Genomic DNA, 24406 nt, shown 5'->3' with positions numbered 1-24406 from the left:
ACATTGCAGCTTTTCATGGTGTGTTACCACCACCTTTAGATCAATGCAATAGTGTGACACTGTTCGCATGAGTGTGTATTGTGTCACCCGCATGCGCTCTAGTACATGCACGTCCTCTAAAACTCCTCAGGGGAATGAGGAGGTCCTTTTAAGGACTGTCAGGTACAGCGACAGTCACGGAATATATTAAAGCGGGAGACTGTTAGACAAGTGAAGCTGAGAATCTCGCTTGATTGTTGTGAGAGGAAAGTGGGAGATGATGATTGGAAAATGTTCCAGCTTTATATTTTTCAGTATTCTATTTTCTAAACCCTTCCGTCATTTATGGTTAACGAACTGGAAAATACTAGCCTATTACCTAAATAGTTTCAGTTAATGGCTGTCAGTTTGTGTGCCTGATGATTCGGCTGAGCTGGGTAATTTCTTACTCACTCTGTAAGAGGCAAACTGAGAATAGTGAAAGTGCCAGAACAGAGAGGAAGATATTCAGCATAGAAATAAGTATTTAGGAACGGTATGATTTAAATGGAGTAAGTCTTGCTACGGCAGTTTTATTCTTGACTCCTCACTCATGTTATCAGAGAACACTGTGAGTATGTTACAATCAATCTTGTAACTATAAATCACTGTGTGCGTGCTTTTTTGCATTCAAATGTAGGATTTTGTATTAGTGTTAAGAGCCCCTTATTATGGCAGATATTCTTAGTTATATTTAGAAGTTCATTACGGATAGGTTGTCACAGTGTATGGTAGGCAATATTGTGTTGCCCTAGTTTGGGTGTCTTACACAAGCTGTAAAAGGGACACGTGTGGCAGGTGCACTTCATTGTAAATGAGAAAGCTCTGCCTCGAAACCCCAACCTTATTAATGTGGTTGTGTGGTGGTAATCTGATGAGATCGCCTCATGCAGTCACTGGCAGTGTTCAGAGACCTAAATGGCTTAAAGGCCTTGCACCACGCCAAAACAATTCACTGGTTTCCTTTGGGATGATTCTCACAGCATGGCTAAGTCTACTGCAATCGGAGACCTGGCTGAGCAGGCCTCCCCGTGCCTGACTTTTACCAATGAAAAGTACTTGGATTTTGTTAAGGTGTGGTTTGCCTCTAATGAATCTACAACAAGTGTGACCACAGTTTTAACCCTTAGAGGGTTTCATTGTGGACAGCTAACGACCTTAAGAGACTGGACTGTCAAACTATACCCTCTGCCCTCCAGCATAGACCGGCTCATAATCTAGGGCACTGGTTGGTGTATGTGTGTGTGAGTGCTTGTGTGTGTGCGCTGTAGAGTGGCTGGGCTGAAATAAAAGACTCCGCAAGGATGGAGGATTTTCAGCACAAAGCCTGACGAGTCATCCATCTTGTCACAGAAGAGAGATTACATGCAGCCGGGCCTTAGATACAGCTGTAGTGCTTGAAGACAATGCGCTGAACCAGCTTTTTACCCCTATAGAAGGAATAAATTATCAAATGGCTGGCAAACAGCGTAGTGCGCTTTATTCTCAGAAGAATGGTGAAAAGCTGGAGCACTGCTTGGTTTGGAGAGGGGAAAAACAGGGATGACAACAACGTGTTGAGCCTTTGCCAAATGGAGCAAATGAAAACAGGGACAGTTGTCTTTGCTTTTTGTCCCAATTTTAAAATGCCTTAATTTAATTGCCATTCTAACAGGGCTAGTTTAACTCTGTTGAAAGTCAAGACACAAACTTGACTTCAGACTTAACTAAAGGGGGGATGTGTCATTTACTTATACCCCTCTTACACAAAGCTCGCCATGTTGTTTCAGAGTTCAACTCTCACTTGAAGCTCAGGGCTGGCCCACGGCTAACATGTAGAGCATGATGATCAAGGTCTTTCTCCTTAGTCAGGAAAGCTTGATCTGATAATTATATCATTTTATATTACTTTTGTTCAGAGGTGAATTCTTTAATACATTCTGGTGTCTGTCACATAACAACAGCATGGAGTGTTGTTTGGAGTAACTTTTACCACAATATGATGTCATTTTGAACAATTATCAGTGAACTACTGCTCGAAACATAGTGAATGTGACTTCTCTCTTAGGTCAGTGAATGGCGTGTACAGAATTGGACTCTTTGCTCTCAAGGAGATCCCCAGCGGCACTGAGCTCACCTATGACTACAACTTCCATTCCTTCAATACAGAAGAGCAGGTGAAGCAGCAGCGACCATCTTTGACCTCCTCAATGAATATCACAGTGGCTATTTCACGTTCAGAGCTATAGTAATCACAGCTGCTTCTATTTTGTAATTGCACAACTCATTTCTTTTTTTCATTTTTTTCTCTCCACCGTGCAGCAAGTGTGTAAGTGTGGATCCGAGAGCTGCCGTGGCATCATCGGAGGGAAGAGCCAGCGTATTAATGGCCTGCCTGGAAAGACGGGAGGGACACGGCGGCTGGGTCGACTCAAGGAGAAGAGGAAGTCCAAACACCAGCTCAAGAAACGAGTGAGTCATGAATGTCCATAAAAACAGGGAGAACTTGTTCACTTAAGATCAGACAATAAAAGGAAATTTATTCCCGGAGAAAGTACACTTCTGAAAATGAAGAAATATTGTCTTTGACTGAAAACTAAAGCCTGTTGGTGTCTCGCTGAAGCTGTTGCCTGGTTGATAAAAGGTTTGTCCATGTTCGGCAGTGTCTTTTTCAATATCAGGTGCATTGTCTATGTAGGGCATGGATATGTGTGTGTCTCAGAGGTACTCTTAGTGGGCCACAAGCTGTCTAAAAAAGTAACTCACAATACCTTAAAGAGTATACTTCTGAATTATACCTCAGTGATATGACCTAGAATGTACAGTATATCATGGTATACTTTAAATGTAAGCTTTTCAGTGGTGTCAGCAGCATCATGGTTTGAAGTATGAGTCATTAGAGATTCTGATTTAACGAGAACAGGAGGAGCGCATTAGTTCATAACCTCAGGGGTGTTTTCCAGGAAGATCGTGCTTTAATACAACTTTCTTGATCTCCAGGAGGAAGAGTCGAGTGACAGCAACAAGTTTTACCCTCACCTCATGAAGCCCATGTCCAACAGAGAGAGGTAACACACAAAAACTGACACAAGCAATACACAAGAGAAACAGAACTGTATCAGAGCAAGTTTGAGACACGCGATCACACTGTGTTCCATTTCTTTCCTGCAAACATCATTACACTGATTTTAATGCAGATTCTAATATAGCAAACACATTTTTTTGTTCATCTGTAGGTGAATTTTAATCTGTTACTAATTCTTCACGTGTATTAAGTGGAAAAAATTACACATTACACTGAGTTTAGATAGTATGTTTAAAACATTCTTGCATCCATAATCAGACATTTGAACAGCAGTCTATGCCTTGCTGTTGACATATGTCAGTATAAAACAAGATTTGGTTACATTTGGTTAAATCATTTATAAGATCTGCTGTCAGGGAGCAAAGTACATTTGACATGTTAAGTATGAGTTATGGGTTGATGTTGACACACACAGACACATGCCGTCTTTACACTCCCGTCCTCTCTCCTCCAATCATCAGGAACTTTGTGCTGAAGCATCGAGTGTTTCTCCTGAGGAACTGGGAGAAAATGAGGGAGAAACAGGAGCTGCTGAAGAGAGAGGGTGAGAGAGAGCGGGACACCAGCAGCCTCTCCATATATACACGGTGGGGAGGAGTCATCCGTGACGACGGCAACATTAAGTCAGGTGAGCTGAGAAGTCATATGAATGTGAGAAGGCAAGAATGCTTGAGAAGAAAGTTGTGAAAAAACCTGTTTTAGTGTTGTCAGTTGAAGTCTGTCAACACTGGAATGTGCTAATGAATGTAGATTTATTTAGTGAGTTTCTTCTCTAGCTGTAAACAACGTGCTGAGCATGTAACTGAAGTATAGGTGATCTGAAACAAAGAAGAAATGTGTTTAAAAAGAAAAAAAAAACTTGATGCATCATGCCCGCGCCCTGTTTCCAGATGTGTTCCTGACGCAGTTCTCGGCCCTGCAGACGTCGCGGTCGGTTCGCACACGGAGACTCGCTGCGGCTGAGGAAAACACAGAAGTCACACGCACTGCTCGCCTCGCGCACATCTTCAAGGAGATTTGTGACATGATCACCAGCTACAAGGGTTAGTATCTACGCTGAGAAATGCACAGTATGTGTAAGCATGAGTAGGGCATGTAAACTGCTATTGTACTGTTCTGTTATCGTATATTCTCATTAGTATGACCTCCAGCCTGATCTGAGGTCTGATCAGTCCTCTAAAGCACATCTGTCAGTGCCTCTGGGCTGATGTCTAATATTCACTGAACGATAAGGCTCTGTGATTGAGAATTGATGACAGGAGTGTTATTTGTTTGTCTTGCCTCAGATTCAGCTGGCCAGACACTTGCTGCTCCGCTGGTGAACCTCCCATCCAGGAAGAGGTGAGCGTGCAAGCCCGCATTTCGTCCGCTTCATTCATAATGTTTTACTGTTTTCCAGACAGCGGTGTTACTGTGTTATCTCATCTATCAGTGTACAGCACCCACATAGTGTAACAGTTTTATCTTGCGACACACATTTCAGCCGTGACAGCCTGTGCTTTGATTCTAGTCCAGTATTGATAGTAATCACTTTGTGTCAAAACAATAACAGCTCATTATTTTTCCTTGGCTACATGAGACTGGTCGGGGGTATGGTTTCCGCTGGGAGGCCCTTAAGATCTACAGCCTCACGGATTTAAATGTTTTCAAAGCAGATTTGCTGGGACTAATCCTGCCGCTTTTTGTGTGCCATCAGGAATAGCCAGTACTATGAGAAGGTGTCTGACCCTCTGGACCTGAGCACCATCGAGAAGCAAATCCTCACTGGTCACTACAAGACCGTTGAAGCGTTCGACACGGACATGCTCAAAGTGTTCCGTAATGCTGAGGTATGCGGGTGTCCACTTCCTAATATTAATGATCCCCAGCTATTTACAGTGAGAAGTGCAGAAAAAGCATTTATGTCTGGTAGTTAGTCACCACAACTGAACAATTGCAGCCCTGTGAGACCATAAAGTTCCAGGAGCTATAGAACACCTGAACTCTGGATCTGAACTAGAAAATTATAGTCGCCGCATCTGAAGAACGGTGAAGATTAGGGAAATTACTCCAATGACGGATCAATGCTCCCTCTCCATTCAGTTGCTAGGTCTCTCCATCACTGCTCCCTCCTTCTGTCTCTCTCTTTTTGCTCTCTCGCTATTTTTTAACATTAATAAACAGCAACAACAAATGTCCACCCCTGATCCTGAGATCGATATTAGTGCTTCCTTGGTCTATGAACTGACACGTTGCAGTTACCATGGCGTCTGTGTTTGACCAGTCAGCGACATTAAGCACTTGGATCCACTGTACAGCACTTTAGTATAGGCCCTGTGGTCAAAACACAGGTTTAGATCCTGAGTTCTTCAAAAGCTTCTTGGTCCCCTGGGAGAGTTCCTATGGAGGAAACGCCCCATTAGCTGGTGCTGAATTAGTCAAATGGATCATCATGCATCATTTACTGTATGTATCTCCAGTATCGTGATTGCGTGAAGGCTAAGGCTGCTGCAGCATCCAGTCTTTGTCACTGAATAATGCTGACAGCACTCGTGAGTCTCTCGAGTTTGATCCTTGATTCTTGGAGCCCAAACAGCATCAAAAAGCCTCATCAGAATGATCATTTACGCTCTTACTGTGCAGCTCTAACACATTCCTCCTCCCACTCAGTCAGCTCCTTTCTTTCTTCCCGTCTCACACACAAACACCTCCCGAATGGGATATAACTTCATGACTGCTGATCCTCTGTGTGCACGTTGCAGCCTCTTTTGATTTACATCTGTATAGCTTAGCAGTTTAAACAAGTGGCACTTGAAAGCTCTCAGAGGAGCTTACTTTTCCAGTCTGAGAAGTTTGAAGTGGACGTCTAAATTAGATTCTCTCCTTGGTCCCAAGACTCTTTTTGCCAGACTTAAAAAAAAAATGTGAGGGGAATGTGGTTTATTGTGAAGTTGCGAGCTGTGCGGTGTAGCATTTTCTGAGAATTTTGCTCTTTTTTTTTTTTTTTGTTTTCTTTTTTTGCTGCAAAGTGCATCTTTCTTTGTCAGTGACCTTTGTTCTGGAGGAAATTGGCTGTAAACCTGCTGCTCAGAGTCGTGTCTCAGTGACTGAATGATGAGGGTGTAATTCTGGGGTCAATTGTGCTTTCCTCAGCCTTTAGTATATATGATTTATGTCATCACTCTATGTTGGTGGTGTGGTCTTGTTGTCCTTGTGCCGAGTGTCAGTCAGAACGTGCTGTCAGTAACAAATTCACAAAGATGATTTCTCGTCAATGTTTTTGGCAAAAACAAAAAAAAACAGCTGTATTTACAACCGTCGTATTTTCCCGCCAGAAATATTACGGCAGGAAGTCATCGGTAGGCAGGGACGTGTGTCGGCTGCGGAAAGCCTACTACAGCGCTCGTCATGAAGCTGCCGTCCAGATTGATGAGATTGTGGGCGAGACCGCCAGCGAGGCCGACAGCTCGGATTCGCTGGAGCGCGACCATGGCCACCACCACGGAGGAGGAGGGCCGGGGTCCCACGACAAGGACGACGACGTCATCCGTTGCATCTGTGGAATGTACAAGGACGAAGGCCTGATGATCCAGTGTGAAAAGTGCATGGTAAGAAGCACGCTGCCGGGCACAAAAAATGGAAACAAAGCAAGTGAAAAATGTATTTTTGTCCCACTGGCTGATAGGTTACACCTGTTTTAGTGAGCGCTTCCTCTGGAGACGTTGTCTAACTAAGGAGTACTTTGTCATGGAAATTTTCCAAAGCAGAGCGCACAGTCAGTCCACAGTCTCTTGTGTATATTTTCTGTTATTTTTAGACAAAGAAAACAAAGCGAGTTACAAATATTGATTGAAACTACCACAGTCGTGAATCAAGGGTGTTGTTAAAAATGTGTTTGTCTTTGCTTGTAATACAGGCTGAGAATATCACTGAGTCGCTGTCGATGCCAGCTGGGGAGTGATTGATTCCTATCCATTTTTTGCTTTCTTGTGAATCAGCAGTTGTTTTTGTCATTGCAGGTGTGGCAGCACTTTGACTGTATGCGGCTGGAGACTGAGGTGGAGCACTACCTGTGTGAGCAGTGTGACCCCCGGCCTGTCGACAGGGTACGTCTTTCTCCTCCAAACAACCTTGAATGCTGAACTTAATGTTGTGTCCAAAAAAAGTTTTCCTTTTCGGGACAATAAGGTTTACATCTCCCGAGTCCCTTCCTAGTCTTAAATTATCACCTCTCTAACTTCACCTGCGTGTGTTCTTGTTGTTACAGGAAGTTCCCATGATACCCCAGCCTAGCTACGCCCAGGCTGGCTCTGTCTACTACATCTGCCTCCTTAGAGATGACCTGCTGCTACATCAAGGTAAAGAAACAATAGAGACCAGCAGCCATGAGTTCACAAATGCGTGCACCCCCCTGAAAATCTAGTTTCTGCTGACCTCCAGTGGATTAACTTCTCATTCTGCTGCAGTGAGGTACAGTTGTACTCCAGGACAACCTGACATCACTGTTAGTGTGGTTGTAGGTGCAACACAGCACCCCTCTAACCACACCAACCAGAGATGAATCGGGCTCAAAACTCTCTGGTAGAGAGGGCAGAGTGTTTTCCACCAGAACACATTGGCAGTGTTGAATGCATTTCCTTCTTCATAAAACATTTGCAAAGCTCTAAAGTATTTTATTTTCATATAGCTTCTTTTTCTTCTCCTTCTTCTTCTTCTTCACTGCCTTTTGTGAGACATTGCTGCATTTCTTGGTGCATTGCAACCACCTGTAGATTATCACTGGAATCACTGGAATAGTATGAAACCATCAGCAGGACTTTGTATCGCGTCACCTGCGTGAGGCTCCATCAGCTTCATGCAGGTGACGCTCCATCAGCAATTCAGATAGATCTTACAGAGAGGCTGGACTTTAACTTCAATGTTGTTGTGTCTGCCAAAACTTGATCATCTCCAAAATTCAGGCAAAGAAGTGTTACTGTACTGAGATGTCATACTCTACCTGTCAGGCGACTTTAGTATCAAGCAGTCAATTTCTTGATAAATTTCACCATTGCAAACAACTAACGTGTCAGTGTCTGTATCTTGTGTGCAGGTGACTGCGTGTATCTGATGAGAGACAGCAGACGCACACCTGAGGGCCAGCCTGTCAGACAGTCTTACCGTCTCCTGTCTCACATCAACCGAGACAAACTCGACATCTTCCGAATTGAGAAGCTGTGGAAGAATGAAAAGTGAGTTAATCAGACGGGATATTTTGAACAAATGCCATGATGTACTGTAGAAACCTGCCCGTGAGATGTAAGTTACTGCTTGTGGGTTATTATTGTGTCCATCAAGCTGCATTACATTCTGTAATTTGCTGCTCTTTATCCACTCAAACTCTAAAGGGGTGACAGGTTTGCCTTTGGCCACCACTACTTCCGTCCTCACGAGACACATCATTCTCCATCACGGCGGTTCTACCAGAACGAGTTATTCCGCATGCCGCTGTATGAGATTATACCCCTGGAGGCAGTGGTGGGAACCTGTTGTGTCCTTGATCTCTACACTTACTGCAAAGGTGAGGGGAAACACATGTAAACACATGCTGGTTTGGATGACTTTATTTCCCTATTGAATTAGTAAGTCTTTCAACAGCTACTGCTGACGCTTCCTTTTTGCTTGGGTGAAGCTCAGTGAACAGTAGAAATTGCAGCTGCCAGGTGTAAATGTGTGTAAATAAGAAGCAGGACATTGCTGATAGATTAAGGTTAATAATCCCTCTACAGCTGAGCTCTGAGCTTCGACAGACTTTAACAAAAACATTGCCTAAACGTAGCAGGCGTTTGCTCTTCAGAAATGTTCTAATGACTCAATGACAGCAGCTGTCTGATGCAGAGTGTTTTCCTTCCTACAGGGCGGCCGAAGAATGTAAAAGAGCAGGACGTATACATCTGTGATTACCGCTTGGACAAGTCGGCTCACCTATTCTACAAGATCCATCGGAACCGCTACCCAGTCTGCACCAAGCCATATGCCTTCCACCACTTCCCGAAGCGGCTCACGCCCAAAAGAGACTTCTCGGTGAGAGTGATGGCGGGTCCTGACTGGATCTGTTACTGATTTATAAACACTGAAAGATATTTTAAGAGACCAGGTAATATTACAGTCTAGTGCACATTCTGGCTTCGTATCCTGTCTTGCTCATAGTGTTTATGCAGCCTGCAGCACAATCACAGGTGAAGGTGGCACTAACCAGGAACAAATGAGACAAAACCCCACCTGCGTTTCGTTTCGGATCCAAACCACATCGTTTGCAGTGAACCACATCCATATGTCAGCTTAGCGTGTTGACAGACATACATTTGTGTGGCTAATTATGGTAATAGACTTTAAGAGAGATTATAGCTTCCAGTGGAACTTGACTTTGAGCAATTCTTTTACCCTGCAAAGCGTCAAGCGAACTAAAAAGTGATCTTGTAGTCAGTTCTCAGCTCTTAGTTTTTAGCTGGATGTTTTTTGTATTGAATTAGTTCAGGTCTGTGTCTTCATCAGAAACTTAAACCTAAGACTGTTCAAGACTTCTCTGTGATGAACCATGAAGACTCTTTGCAAACACTCTTTGGCCCAGGACTTATTGTGCTATTTTTGCAGCCTCACTATGTTCCTGACAACTACAAGAGGAACGGGGGCCGTTCTGCCTGGAAGAGCGAACGACCCAAAGGAGCTGGAGGCTGTGAGGACGACGGTTCTTCCTGCGACCGGGGTGACGACTTCCCACCTGAGGGTGAAGACGGGCGAGGAGTGGAGGACGACATGGACATTGTTCCGGAGGATCCTGAACTTCTTTCAGCCAAGCCCAGAAGAGTGGAGCAGGATGGGAATGGAGACGAGGATGACGACGAGGAGGACGACGAAGAGGAAGGGCAGGACGCTGAGGAGCGCAAGGAACTGGAGGAGAGTTCCACGGAGAGGTTAGGAGAGATGCTCGAACTCCCGTCGTCCTCGGCCTCCTCGCCGCTACACCACCCGGTGCTGGGCAGGAGGGAGGCCCAGAGGGAACGGCTCAACAAAATTCTGCTGGATCTGCTGCACAGAACTCCCAACAAGAATGGTGAGGGACCGGGAACAAAGCAGGGGGGTAGGTCAACAGATGAATTAGGGTCAAAGTTTCAGATCACCTGCCATGACACACCATTTAAACATGCTGGATAACACATTTTGAATTGCTGAGTTCAATGTTGGAGCAAGAAACTGTCCGTGTGGGATGAAGAGGAAGCAAAATCTGCTGCTCACATTTTCAGATTTAAACTCTATTTAGCATTCATTAACAGATGGGGACCTAAGTTTTCAGATCTGCTGCTTTGTCCAAGTCTCTTCCTCCCATGCAGTGTTTCAGCCTGTTGTTTCATTGCTTCAGTCTGCTGACTAATATGACCAAAAAGTATCTAAATCAAGACCAACCAGCATTCAGTGGCTAATCTCAGCATTTAAAGGATAAGTCTGGTGATATTGGGACTTTCCTTAACACCAAACGCAATAATTAATTGATCCTGTTAACGATTGTCGCCTGTGTAACCAAAGCTTAATAGTTCCTTCCTCTGTGCCATAGACCTCCATTGTTATCCAAAAACTATTAAAAACACATAAATGAGCATTATGTTCCTTCAGTTCCACCCAATCCCAAATACACTGCACTGCTCCCACAAACCAGAGTGTATTAATCCACCACAGAAAAATGGTTCCCAGCAAATGGACTACCATATTAAAGCCTGTTTGAACAGTGTTTGCTGAAAACCACAGATCCCAGCTGTTTTAAGGCAATGACCAATTACCAAAACTGGAACCATTTTTTAGAATATTTACATCGTCAGAAGGCACCAATGGACTTGGGACTGAGTGCCTCAGACAGAGTAAGGGAGTCAGAAAGTATTGAGAGACAGACTCAGAAAACATTGTTGGTTTTGGTCTTTTCATTAGATTTGTTGACAATAACGCAAACATAGAATAACACCAGCCTTATCATAGATCTGCTTCACAGGAACATCCTTCCAAAAGGCACCACCGTGCTCTGTCTTCATGCGTGGAGCAGCTGCAGGAAGTTATTTATTGACAAAAAGAATGGCACTTTTTATTTGTGGATTTCTACAAAGAACAGGAATAAAGAAGTAACCCAAAACTTAGAACGACATGGACGTGGTCTTGAAAGGGATAGACTAGAATAAGCTGCACAAAATCTCACCTGAACACGCCTGTCACAAGTCTGATGGTGGTTTCAGAGAGGTACATCTTTGGACACGCCCTCCCAGGCTTACTGTTGTAAAGGACGTTGCCTCTGTCAGACTTTTTGAGCACTTCTGAGCTTAATGCATCAGTTACAGAAGACACGTTTGCCTACCTTTGCAGTTTGATATAATGTGTGTCAGCTGTTTCTGTCTAAGCTCCTAATTCCCCCCCGTCTGTGTTCTTCCAACAGCCATAGATGTCACTTATCTCCTGGAGGAGGGCGCAGGGCGGCGGCTACGGCGACGGACGCTTGGATTCGGCGATTTCGTGGGCAGAAAATAACGTCGCTACGTGCCTGTCAAGCACACTGCCTTTCACATTTTGTGAGCAAGGGGCAGAAAATGGAGAGACAGCGAGGAAGGAAATGAGCATTGTTGGCTGTCCGACCATTAAGGACCACAATGCATCCCTGGGGGCCTCCTCCAGTTTACCTCTTCCAAGACTGTCATCTCGACTCTGAGAGGGTGGAGGGGGTTTGGAGGCGCTGACTCCATGGCAGTTTCAGCTTTTCAGGAGTTCTCAAGGAGCACGAAGAGAGAGCTGACCCAGACTTCTTGCTTATTTAAGTAGTATGATGCAAAACCTCTTTTTTTTTGTTTTGTTTTGTTTTGTTTTGTTTTTAAATGAACATAGGAGAAATACCCCATGCACTTAAATGCATTGAATATTACAGACATGGGTAGTTGAATTCCACTAGCAAGCATCAGAAACAAGTGGTACTGAATAGGGATGGATGGAGGGAGGGTTGGTTAGTGGTTTCAGTCAATGGGTATGTGAATGCTGGAGAATTGTTCCCCCTAGTGGGACCTAGCTGCAATGACAAAATATATGAGATGAGAGAAAAGCTGCGAAAAGGCCCGGGGAAGGGGATGGCATAGGAGAAATGTAAGTTGAGCAGTGTGCTCAGATGCTGCTCAAGAGAAAGAGAGAACGAGGGTGATGAACTGCACTTTTGGTACCATGGATATTGTGAAGCTCTGTGTATTGTATCTATAATGAAAACACACTAACACTCTCACAGTATTGGATGATGCAGTCTGAAAAAAAAAAACAAAAAACAAGTTAAATAGTCTATTATCTTTTTCCTGTTATACTGTAGTAACTCATTTAGGAACAGAAGAGGCTTGGGGTGTGTTTGTTTTTAGAGTAAAGGGAGGGGAGGGAAGGTTGAGTGTGCGCTTTTTGTCAGTCAAAGTGTCTTGTTTTAGGTTTTCATTTTGAGTTTTCTCGTGAGGCAGTCAGCTTCGCCCCTCTTTTTTGAAGTAACATGATTCACCAGCTTAACTAAATCAGGCATGCGGGGGGGACACCGGCTTAACGCCTTACACAGCCGTGCTCTCCAACTGCCTTGTGTGCGAGTGTGTGCGTGCGTACACACTTATTGTGTGTCTGTACTCTGCCAGATTTCTTGAAGATATACCTTTTAAAAAAAATGGAAAAAAAAAATTAAGGGCTCGATGGCAATTAACAGTTTTAAGAAAACTATGGAAAACAATACGTAACATGAAATGTATCGTGATGGTCATATTTTCTTATATTCTGTGAGACGGGTGGGGCGGTGTATACTGTATATTGGGAGGGGAAGGGGCTCGAGATCTTTTTTTGTCTTTAGACTATGTTCCTGGTTGCCATGGAGAATGTTTTAAAAAGAAATTGTGATATTTGATGAGATTTCTTTTTTTTTTTTCCCCCCAAATGCCTCTGCTAAAAAGGGACAGCCTGCAATGTCCCGGTGCGGTTAAACTGACAGAAGAGTGACGAGAATGAGACACTGACGGAGGGAGAGCGAGGGAACGGGAAGCTGTACAGTGCCAAGTTATGTAAATATACACACTTTACATTGAGGAGTGTCTCCAAAAGCAATATCTTGAAAATGGATTTTGTTTATTATTGTACTGTACAGGACTCAGCCCTAAATGTATTATGATTATTCTAATAATGATAATATTATAATTTCTTCCGTTTGTATTACTATAATGAAGACACTTAAGCTCGGAGGAAAAATGATTTTTTTAATGTCCATAAAATCTCACCTTAACTGTCCTGATGACGTAAAAACTTAAGCTGAGTTTTCGTTGCCTATAAATGAAATTCATCTATGTACTGCATGAGCGAGAAGAATGTCAAACGGACACAGAAGGCATTGGGGCATGACAGTGACTCAGCAGCGACACCTTCGTCACTGAATATTGTTAATAATATTACTTTTAAGGAGAAAAGTACTCCTTGTTTTTTGCTGCAAAGTGTTGAACACTAAAAAAACAAACCAACATAAAAATGTTATGATATTTTTAAACAGTGACAGAAGCAAAAGTAAAGGCTGTCAGCCCGATATCATGTTATTATTTTTGATTTTCTTTCAAATAGGAAATGGTTCCGTTTTGTGATAGCGGTCATTGTATGATGCTTGTACTTGTATTTGTGTGTTTTGTGTGATTCGTTTAGTTATTTTTAGACAATCACAAAATAAGATGCAAGCATTGTAAATGGCAGACTGGCGGACATTTTGTGATGTGTACAGTTTGTCAAAAAAACTTCTTCCACTCGTTAAAAGTTTGTAATTATGATTCTTAAGTCATGAAAAATGCTGTTGGTTTTTACTTTTTTGTTTTATATTTGTTTTTTTGTTTGTTTGTTTTTTTAATAAAAAGCACTACATTATTGTGAATACACTTTATGTTGTTATGCTTTGAATATTCCTTAGCTGGTTCACAAAAAGTGCTAAAATGTTGCTATTTTTACATTAAGCTCTTGTAGAGTTATGATGTATTTATCTTCTTTGAAATGTTGAAGTTGTGAAATTTCGGTGAGCTCTGAAGAGTGAAACATTTATTACATATAGTTTTCACTTTGACTGCTCATGCTGGAAAAAATAAGACATGTGAATGGTTCATCTATCAAAGCAGCTCTGAAGCTCCCAGTTTAATGCACCCACATTGAACTTCTCTGCATTTGATATGTTGCAGCACAAATAACTTCTAAGACTCTTAGAATTACATTATGTTCCTATTCTTTCCTGTTGCATGCAGGCGAATTCTACCCTGTGTGCTCTACTGAAGGTTCAGGGCTGTATTATCTGAAATGAAACCTCATCTCTACAGTGATGAATGAGCAAACCTCTCTGAACACCACCACCCAGCTGCTGCTCCTGACCACCGTGAGCCTGGAAAATAACAGTTTGCTTGTGTTGGAGCCACATCACCTGGTACAAACGATGTAAATAGTTGATTGAGCTTCTTCTCATTTAAACCGCAGTCAACAATCAACATGAATCGAAAATACTGATCCCCATATCGGTCGTCTGATAGGTTGAAAGAACAGTTACAGCGGAGTTTGTACTTTCTCTCTGTTAGCGTCAAACATTTGAGAACTCTCGCGATATTACGCAGTTAAACGACAGGCGACCATAAATTTTGTTTTTCCAAACACCATTTGTAACGCAAGTGTAGCCTTAACTACCTAAGCATTTTCCAACAAATCTTTACTAACTCTAAATTTCAAATATTCCAAGCGCGAAAGGTAAAGCCCCCAGTACCTGACCAGAGGTCTCGCGAGAAACCCACAGGTTCGACTGAGAGTGGGTTACCATAGTAACACTAGTGACGCCCAGGGGTTCGTTTTGTTTGCTAACAGTGTAGCGACGTTAGCTCACTGAGGCCTGTTGAATGACCTCACTATAATCCGACCTTCAGACTCAGAAATGTCCAGAAAGAGACAAAAAGAGAAACCAGAGAAGGCGAATGCTGAGGACGAGACCCCGAAAAATACAGGTTGGATGACGGGTCCTTCTTGAGCAGGTGTTAGCTAGCCAGCCTCATCAGTGGGGCTTTAAAAGTTGTGCTATTGCTCAGCTAGATATTACTTAAAAGTTCTCACTGGGTGGTGGCATGGGCCCTGTCAGTGTTATCATGTGTTGGAGTAAAAAATACAGTATTCCTCTTTGAAAAGCAGTGAAACAGAGTGAGATAGCAAAAAAAATAGATATGCTTAAGTATCTCATACCTTAAATTTGTAGTATTATGTAGTAAATGTACTTCCAACTCTGGAGTAGTAGTTTAGTTGAATTCACACATGCAGTAGCTTTTCTCACATCATTGTCACAGCAGACTGGACCCTGCTGTAACCCACCATGTGCTGGGCAGATGGCAGGAAAACAGGAAAAACTGGACTGTGGCATTTAAAGAATCTCAATAGATGTCAGCGATGAAATACTTTACTCTCATTTACAAGCTATTTTCTAAGTATAGTATCATAACTCACTTTAACTTCTGTAGTTTAACTGCCATGCATTTTGATGTAGAGGAAAGATGCTCAGTGGATAGAAAGCGGCCTGTATCTGTTTTTTCTAGGGCAAACTCCTCCTGAATTACTGGCTGCTCAGACCTTTGGTAAGTAACGTTATCGGACTACCTTTGGTAACAGAGGTTAGAGCTGTATGATCAGTGTTAAACCCTCCATCCCACAGATGAATATCAGTGCTCAGGCAACGTGGAGATTGACTTCCCGGGGCTTTGTGCTCTTCTGGAGATGAAGGATATCCCAGCTGTCAGTACCAAGCAACCAGCCTCCTCCACCACCGAACCTGACGGAGGGGACATGGGTAAACAAGAGCTGCTCCTGATCTGATCAGCTTTGCACTGACAAAGGGACAGACATGCTGATATTTTGTTGTTTATTGTGTAAGATACTGGTATATTTCCCCCTGTTCATTTTTCAATGGCAGGTTTGTTCACTTAAACTGATGTAGGTGGGTTTTTCTACACATAAAGAGTACAGAGTATACTTTACGGCCTAGACCATTATGTAGGAAGTCTGACTGTACAGTTTGTCCTTTTTTCTAATCTCAGCTTCAGTTCACTCATAATTATCGTAATTATACGTTCAGAGGATGGCAAGTCACATATAAGTGCTGCACCTTTCTGGTCTAAGCCTTGCCTCCAAGTGGAGCTGGAGAATGAAGACCCCGTCAGCGCCAAGACCCTGAAGATTTCTGGTGAGACAAAACACTGAAGAGAAACATTTATAGCCGTATCTGTCTCTCGTTTGACACGTTCCTCTTTTTAAATTCTCATTTGACATCCTGAGTGGTCTGAATGTTAGAGGAAACATTTATTATGTGTTTTAAATATACACAGGATGGAGGGTAGATGAGCAGATTGCCAGAGTGCTGCAGAAGATGCTTGTCTCCTTGAGCAAGCTACAGAGCACTCAGTGAGTAATGAGCTGGGGGGGGTGCACTCCTGTTACAGGAAACAGGGCTACAGCTGTCACTGTTTTGTTCTTGTTGGTTTGTGTAATCTTGTCCACTGTGCAGGTTTTGGCAGGCTGGACTGACAGATCGAATGGTAATCTCCCTCACGAACACAATATCACTGTGCTCCAACCTCAAGTGAGTGAATTCTGCTGTCATTCATGCTTTGTTTTGTCGCTCCCTGCATCACAGTGGGTCAGATCCAACCTGGGATGAAGGGTGGGAAACTAAATTTGAGGTCAAGCTGGAAAATGGTGAAGAGTCACTGAGAAAACTACACAAAATGTTGAACATTATCAGTCAAACAGTGAGGGTTAGTCACCCTTGCCCTCCTCTTTGTTTCCTGTTAGAGCTGTGACACTGGAGGGCAACCCTCTTCCAGAGCAGAGCTATCATCTCCTCCTCTCTGAAGACAGCACGTGAGTGACCAAGCAGTTCCATATCTCACACAATAGTACAAAACAGAAAAATAAACCTCGATTTTCATTCACACACTCCTACACACACAAATGGAAGCACAAACGTGCCCGATTCTTGTCATGTGTTTCTCTGCTCCAGCCTCACTCACTTGTCTCTGAGAAATAACGGGATTGGAGACGAGGGTGCTCGGCTAATTGGTTTGGCTCTCTCCACCGCCAGATCTGCCAATAGGAACCTCTTGTCACTCAACCTGGCATTCAATTCTATCGGTGATGCAGGTGCTACACATATCGCACAGGTACAACCCAGAACTGACTCCATATTCCCCCTGTATGTTCCCTTCACGACCGCTGAGGTGTTCGTCTTGTTTTGTCTCTCAGGGCCTGCGGCTGAATCGTGCTTTGCTCTGTCTCTCGCTTTGCACCAATCAGATTGGAGACTCAGGAGCTGCTCATCTGGCTGAGGTATCCATTTACATGAAAGACTTTAACTTGGGAGATGATGCACTTCAATCAGTGGTTAAGCTGTTTTAAATTATATTCTGCTCATTGCATTATATTATGTAATTTAATAAGCCTCCGCACCTTAACCGCCTCCATTTTCAGATACTTGGTGAGTTTGCTCTAACTCATGAAGAAGTTGTGGAGAGGAGGAAGCTGCTTCTGGAAAAAACACAGCCCGTAAGAGCAGCGATGTTTACCATCAATACCCACACTAACTTCACATGTATCCAGTTCCTGAACGTTTAAATCCCCTGTTCTTTTGCAGTCTTCTCTGAGGGTTGATTCTGACCATTCACTTGCTGGCCAGCTTTCCTCAGTGCCCAGCAACACCTCATTGAGCTCCAGCAAAGGGGAGAACAAAGGCAAAAAAAAGGTAATGGAAAAAAAAGTGTGAGATGGACAGCAAGGTGAGGCTATGGTGTAACCCCGGTGACATCTGTGACAGGTAATCTTGAGATCTTTAATCTTACAGGAAGCGTCGAAAAAAGACGAGAAACCGGCTGCCAACAAAGAGAACCCAAAGTCTAACAAGAAAGGTGATTGCCTCTAAACTCTCAGCACTCTCTGTTATCCCCTGGCAGCAGGCGTGTTGATCTTTTTTTTGTTTAAATCTGTCCTAGCTTCTGATATGAAGGTGCCTCAGAGTAAAGGTGGCAAGCTGGGAAGCAAAGAGAAACTGTCTGCACTGGAGGTACCAGAGACGTGCGCTCTGATTCTGTGTATCACGAATGTGAACATGCTCAGTATATTGCTTTTTTTTTTACTTTGGTTTTTTTCTGCAGGACAAATCAGGCACTGCGGTGAATGAGGTTTGTTTAATCCAGTTTTTTTCTCAGTGATGAATATGATTTGAACGTGAGCTGCCATGCACTTGTTTACCTCCTCCCTCTCCCCCAGCAGGTGGAGGCGGTGGAGATAGGGAACCCTCTGCTGGACCAGTCGGTGCAGTGCAGGGACGGTGAGCTTTTTCTGCCTGGAAACAAGACTCTCACCTCCCTTAACCTGGCAGGTCAGTAACTGTGGTAACCATCTGAGCTTGGCAGAAAAATCAAATCAGGAAACGTTTCATAGCAATATAAGTTTGACAGCAGTGACATATAATAATTTTACTATGTTTTATTGTCAGTTGTTTAGCAAAAAGACACAAACGGAGTTAAAAATAGGAAGTTTATTATTTACAGGTCACAATGGATTAATAAAATGCCCATGTTTTTATTTGTTTTGTACAAGCTGGGCACTAATTAGCAGCTCTCCTTCCCCCGGGCTCCAGACGAAATAAATAATGAATTCTTGTAAAGACCATTGAAGATTTAATTAACATGGCTATGATCTGCGTGTGTGCGTGTGTGTGTGTGTGTGTGTGTGTGTGTGTGTGTGTGTGTGTGTGTGTGTGTGTGTGTGCGTGTGTGTGTGTGTGTAGGAAACAGAATTACAGAGAAGTCGCTGCCTCTGTTCCTGACGTCACTAGAGATGCAGGGTGAGGGAGGAGGACTGCTGCGTCTCTGTCTGCAGGTGTGCTTCACTCACAGTGGACTCAAGCCAGCTGTGTGTGTGTGTGTGTGTGTGTGTGTGTGTGTGAGTGTGTATGTATGTTCCTACCATTGATAGTAATAATAACACCATACTCACCGCGTTAACTGCTGAATTTGAATGTGGTAACATCAAGTACACTTTAAATAAGCACCTTTTAACTCTCATTTGTTATCTGTTAAAGTCAAGTTTTACACCAGATCATTTTTAACTTGTGTTTAACTATTTCAATTATATTAATGCAGATATTGCTTTTGGCTCCTCTGTATCAGACAAGTGTTTGCAGTTGCAGAGGAACATGAAGATGATTTGCATGATGATTTCTATCTCTCTTTCAGAGAAATCGCTTCCCGGCAGATTGTGAGATTTATGTGAAGATAAAGGAACGGATGACAATCACAGATCCGCTCAAACAAAACGTGTCTGAACAGACAGAAGAGGAGGGACAGGGGACATAGTGCATCATCTTCTACACATATACATAGTTCATTTGGAATATACGCTACCAATAAAACACATGTATATCTTGTCCTTTGCTGTGGTTTTGTAACACATGAGATAAACAAATGGAGGTAAAAAAAGATGGTGCTTGAACTAGAGGACAAGGTAGCACATTAAAATCCAGGTGCTTTACACAGGACGGCCTATCAGAACCCTGTTTGCACATCCATTTTACTGCTTTGTTTTGCTCACGGTCAGAATTTACACCAAGGACAAAGACTGAACAGCCAAATACGAAGTACTGAACACAGATGAAGCATTGCTGTCGTATCTCACAGTTGTCAGACAGTGTGACAGGCAACACTGGCAGATTTATCTACCACAGATTTCATCAGTTTTTCAATTTTTTCCCTTGCTAAGCTGCAGTGAAGGAATTGTAGCACAAAGAGGGAATTTCACACTAAAAAGGCAGTGACTTTGGAAGATACTCACTGCATTTATCCATTTCAAAACCGCTGAAACCTAGTATTAGCTTCAGATGAACTGTAGAAAGGATATTTCCACAGAACTACAGGTGTTGTCCCCCATTTCTTACATTAGAGTTGGGCTAGGAAAGGATTGCTTCATGGCCAGTATAGACGGGAAGAAGAGCTAAACTGAACCAGAACTCTTTCAACATATGTATGTGTGTTGGTATGGTATGAAGAGGGACTTAATGAGACCCATTAGTGATGTGGCCGTTGGTGCCATGAAGCGCCACCAGGGGGCCTCAAAGGAAATGAAACTGAATTCGTTCAGGTTCCACTGTTTAGGTGTGTCCCAATTCAGGGGCTGCATCCTTCGGAGGACCCAGCCTACGCGGTCTCTGGAGGCTGGGTCCTGCGGAGGATCCTCCGTCGGCCGCATCAACTATCGGTAAATGGGACGGTCTAGCCTTCTGAGCGTGTCCTGATTGCGTCACGACGTCATAACTTCTTCCCTCCTAACCCGGGAAAAACACACGTACGGGGTGCAGAGATGCGGCCGTACAGCTCCTATCGCTTGTAAGAGGCGCGAAATGTAGCCTATTATACAACTTACAAATTCACCTGATGTGAATATCTTCACAGCTTCGCGTCGGACGGCGCAACTGTTATATTAGACCTTATCAGTGGAGGGAAGTGACATGATTGCTTAACGTTATGTTACGTGATACAAAGTATCGTTTCAGAGGGCAAGTGCACCTCTTACCGCTTGTGTGTGTCCAGAGGATGATGCCAAATTTTGTTTCAAAGACTCAAAGTCCACAGATAGTTTCCTAAATCATTTTTATTGCAAGAAATATTATCCACGATTCACTCTGATCATTAAATGTGGTTAAAGGAAACTATAAAATCACTCATGTTGTCTCCTGTCTTGCCGTTGTGTTAAATAAACTGTGAAATAACGTATGTTCTGAGTTTCTGTTGCCACGGTTACCAACTAGCGTTTGAGCCAGCGCAATAATTTAGAACAATCAGGCTATTTGACCGGAACTTTTTTATAGTTGTCCTACAACTCTTTTTAACGGACACCCTGCAGCCAATCACAATCGAGTATTCACCCAAAATAAGATATTAGTTGACATGCGAGCTTGTAACATTTGTAAATGAAGAGTTTTAATAAGGCTAACTGTTAACTGAACTCCTCATATCAACAGGTCGCCATTATTAAAAAAAAACAATCGGTGCGCAAAGCCTCTTGGGATATGGGAGGCCGTGAAGGATAGTAGCGACGCATCCTCCAAATACAGGGAAAAGGAGGACGCATTTGTCGGCTGCATTTGGAGGATCCTCCGAATTTGGACGAATTGGGACAGCCTTCGCGCAGCGTTATGACGTAAGCGGCCTTCAAATCCATCCTCCGAAGGATGCAGCCCCTGAATTGGGACACAGCTTTTGTTTTCACTTCAGTATATACACTCTTAAAGAGCAGATAGTTTAATGATTAGAAGAGCAATATTAAATTTTTGTGATTTATATTGCCATGAAAACACTGGGAATGCATGTTAAAGTTATAGTGTTCTATATATCAAATATTCTGTGTTTTATATGTATCTAGTTCGCACTTTTCGTAGAAAATACATTTTTTATTTTTGTCAAAATATTAATTTAGGTAATTCATATTTTCATAGAGCATATTTGGACATTTTGGGAGAAATAGTTGTTGTTTGCTTGGTGGACGGAGCTAGGTGGAGTTTGGACCTCACCAATATGGCCGCCATGTCTTATGAAGTCGTCACTTCCGGCTCGTGCTCAAACGAACGGCCAATATGAACCCCTCGCTTCCGGTAATACCTCCTTTTCGGCAGCGGCTATTTCCTCGCCAACATGCCAGTGAGTATCCGCAGGCCATTAGAAAATGCAATTTTTACCATTTAATCGCGTCTTGAGGAGCCAACAGACGGCTCCACAGTTACGTAAGAAATTAGCGATTCGGCTGGTGTCAGTTCTGGTTTCTTTCGCTGAGTTTTGATCGCAGTTTCACACAAATAATCGTGCACATTTGAGCGCATTGCGAGCGCATTGTGACACAAGATGGCTGCGCACACACCACAAACATGGAGCCAGTTCAACGGAGGATCAGAACGGGCTGAAAATAACTGAGAATATTAACAGTCGCAATTACATCCTGATTTGTGTAGTAAGGTTGAAGATTGAGTTACTTACTTTACCTAAATATCTGAAGAATCGGCCGCGATCTAAATGCGTAGCCTTCGTTATCTAATCCAAGAAATGTAGGCCAGCCGAGAAGCCTTCACGTTGCCCGACAAATGTAGCGTTTTTAAGCAGAACAAAACAATGCTAACACAACAGTGAACTAGCGTGCTGTTAAACCAAATAATACATTTAAATGAGTTCAGTCCAGCTATTTTATTTCCACTGGCGTTACCGTTATGACTAAGCGTAGTTTTAGTAAATCACATGACATTTTTATGATACAATATACCAAACTTCTATTAATCTTTTAACCTTTTTAACGCAGCTCGCGAAAGACTTGTTGCACCCATCCCCTGAGGAGGAGAAGAGGAGGCACAAGAAGAAGCGTCTCGTTCAGAGTCCCAACTCTTACTTTATGGATGTGAAATGTCCAGGTACGGTTTTTCTCACTGGACACAGATCAGTACTGTCACTGGGTGTAGTTTCTATTCATCCACCTCAGAGAGAGAGAGAGAGTGAGAGAGAGAGTGGTAACGTTGGGTGTTGATGCCAGTGTTTTAAACTGTGTGTTGTCTGTCTTTTCCAGGATGCTACAAGATCACGACAGTGTTCAGCCACGCTCAGACAGTCGTGCTGTGTGTTGGCTGTTCAACAGTCCTCTGTCAGCCCACTGGAGGCAAAGCACGTCTCACAGAGGGTCAGTATGAATCTACAGTATACACATTACCAGTTCAGCTGCTTGTTCCACAGCACGGGACAGAGTTGGGTTTTAGTCACGCACACGCCACCCAGTATCATGTGGTTCTGCATGTGTACAATTTCCCAGAGTCAGGCCGTATGCCTGCCATTTTTGAGTTGCTGAAATATGATATGTTGTGTACAAACCCAAACTTGAGTAATATTCCCTTAACAATGCAAGGTAAGCTTCATAGAACAGCAACTGAAACCAAAATGTCAGAACTCTCCAGAAGCGTGCAGTAAATTTGACTGATGTTTGAGGACCACCTTTTCGTTTCACACAGGCCTTTTTAGAGTGAGCTTTCAAGAATCGGTTGAAAACTGAATGAAGTTTGGTGGTGTGAATTTACTGTGTGTGCACAGGACTGAAATTAGTGTTTGGCTGTACTGTTAGGTCACGTATTGACCTGGTTGCAGTGTGAAAACTCATTACTACTTATCAGTAGTTTCCACTTGCATCACATTAAATATTAACCAGTTAATGATTAAATATACTCTTTTATCAGTGGGAGTTAATGTAAAAATAGGATGAAAAGCAGTACATCCAAAATCCAGATGCTGCAACTTTATGTTAAAGAGGACCCTGTTTACAGCCATTTTACCAGCTTGTGCTCATGATCAGATCTTGCACTGTGGACAAGGATTATTGAGGATATCACTTACTGAACCATGCATGAGTTGTGTTCGTATATGACACATTTTGAAGTAGTTAGCCGCACTGCTAAGTGACTGGACTTCCTCTGTCGTGGTCTTCCAATCTCATTCCAGTGCTAGATTGACCTCAGTTTGCAGAAGGGTTGAGCTAGACACTGGCTTCCCCCTTTCGAAGGCTGAGAACAAATATCTACTCTGTAGCTACTGTATAGTGCAGCTGACATAGTTGCTGTAGTTTGCATTTGTATCTCGTGAAATCTCAATTTAGTCAGTGTCGAGTCAGAGCTCCCACTTTTGAACCTGATGTTGCACAATAAATGTGAAGTAAGGTGGTAATGAGAAGAGCTGTCAACCTAATCAGTCACATGATGGGAAAACGATGACTCTTGTATCAGCACTGTGTAGGACAATAGCAGTGTGCAGCGCCTGCACTATTTCTGTACTGTAAGGCTTCTCTTTTGTCTGCGTCGGTCTGACTGTCATTGTCTCCTCCGGCAGGGTGCTCATTCAGGAGGAAGCAGCACTAGCTGTTCTCCCTGGAGCTGAAGGGGAGAGGAGGGGATGGACCGGTTGATATCAGCGTCTTCTGCCTCCGAGACGGCGGCAGACCCAGCGGTCTGATCTGAGACAAGACCTGAAGATGGACTGGACAGCAGATAGATTTCCACTGTACACGCCGGCAGATCGGTTGTTGCTGTAACTCCACCCTCCAACCCTGTCTCTCTTAATAAAATGTTGTTTTGGCTAAAGGAATGGTGCGTGTGTGATTAGTCTCCTGCTTTAAGGAAACGGTTTTCTTGACAGTCTCAGACAATTAATACAGACAGAAGTCTTATCATTTTTATTAGAAAGTACTACAGGTTAT

General features: G+C 43.2%; 3 protein-coding genes and 1 non-coding gene across 5 annotated transcripts in view; all 4 read left to right on the top strand.

The window, feature by feature from the left end:
- ash1l (ash1 (absent, small, or homeotic)-like (Drosophila)) overlaps positions 1-13998 on the top strand; it is a 30628-nt gene extending 16630 nt beyond the window's left edge. Inside the window, exons 13-27 of one of the 2 annotated variants that reach the window (XM_076755398.1) lie at positions 2066-2174; positions 2320-2469; positions 2998-3065; positions 3544-3710; positions 3973-4125; positions 4369-4423; positions 4779-4911; positions 6397-6669; positions 7081-7167; positions 7329-7419; positions 8154-8292; positions 8449-8621; positions 8958-9124; positions 9695-10154; positions 11517-13998. In XM_076755398.1, coding sequence (XP_076611513.1) covers positions 2066-2174; positions 2320-2469; positions 2998-3065; positions 3544-3710; positions 3973-4125; positions 4369-4423; positions 4779-4911; positions 6397-6669; positions 7081-7167; positions 7329-7419; positions 8154-8292; positions 8449-8621; positions 8958-9124; positions 9695-10154; positions 11517-11608 — 2317 coding nt within the window. In that variant the 3' untranslated portion in view covers positions 11609-13998. Of the gene's footprint in view, positions 1-2065; positions 2175-2319; positions 2470-2997; positions 3066-3543; positions 3711-3972; positions 4126-4368; positions 4424-4778; positions 4912-6396; positions 6670-7080; positions 7168-7328; positions 7420-8153; positions 8293-8448; positions 8622-8957; positions 9125-9694; positions 10182-11516 lie in introns of both variants that reach the window. The other variant, XM_076755397.1, reaches the window with a different exon arrangement.
- Positions 13999-15026: 1028 nt separating this feature from the next.
- Positions 15027-19498, top strand: lrrc71 (leucine rich repeat containing 71). The gene is made up of 17 exons (XM_076755146.1): positions 15027-15096; positions 15676-15714; positions 15792-15926; positions 16212-16319; positions 16462-16537; positions 16641-16715; positions 16928-16996; positions 17136-17295; positions 17378-17461; positions 17603-17677; positions 17766-17873; positions 17973-18036; positions 18121-18191; positions 18283-18309; positions 18398-18509; positions 18921-19012; positions 19369-19498. The coding sequence occupies exons 1-17, from the start codon at positions 15027-15029 to the stop codon at positions 19486-19488; spliced, it is 1485 nt and encodes a 494-aa protein (XP_076611261.1). The 3' UTR covers positions 19489-19498.
- A 2245-nt stretch (positions 19499-21743) lies between these two features.
- Positions 21744-24294, top strand: rps27.1 (ribosomal protein S27, isoform 1). Its single transcript, XM_076755336.1, has 4 exons — positions 21744-21825; positions 22475-22583; positions 22736-22846; positions 24040-24294. The coding sequence occupies exons 1-4, from the start codon at positions 21820-21822 to the stop codon at positions 24066-24068; spliced, it is 255 nt and encodes an 84-aa protein (XP_076611451.1). The 5' UTR covers positions 21744-21819; the 3' UTR covers positions 24069-24294.
- LOC143335821 (small nucleolar RNA SNORA35) lies at positions 23601-23729 on the top strand. The gene has a single exon (XR_013078469.1). It is a non-coding gene; the product is annotated as a small nucleolar RNA SNORA35 (small nucleolar RNA).
- Positions 24295-24406: the final 112 nt, after the last annotated feature.

Source organism: Chaetodon auriga, chromosome 17 (genome assembly GCF_051107435.1).
Source record: "Chaetodon auriga isolate fChaAug3 chromosome 17, fChaAug3.hap1, whole genome shotgun sequence".
In the NCBI taxonomy this organism is placed as follows: domain Eukaryota; kingdom Metazoa; phylum Chordata; class Actinopteri; order Chaetodontiformes; family Chaetodontidae; genus Chaetodon; species Chaetodon auriga.
Note: the sequence above shows the minus strand (reverse complement) of the source record. Positions and strands in the feature narration are given on the sequence as shown.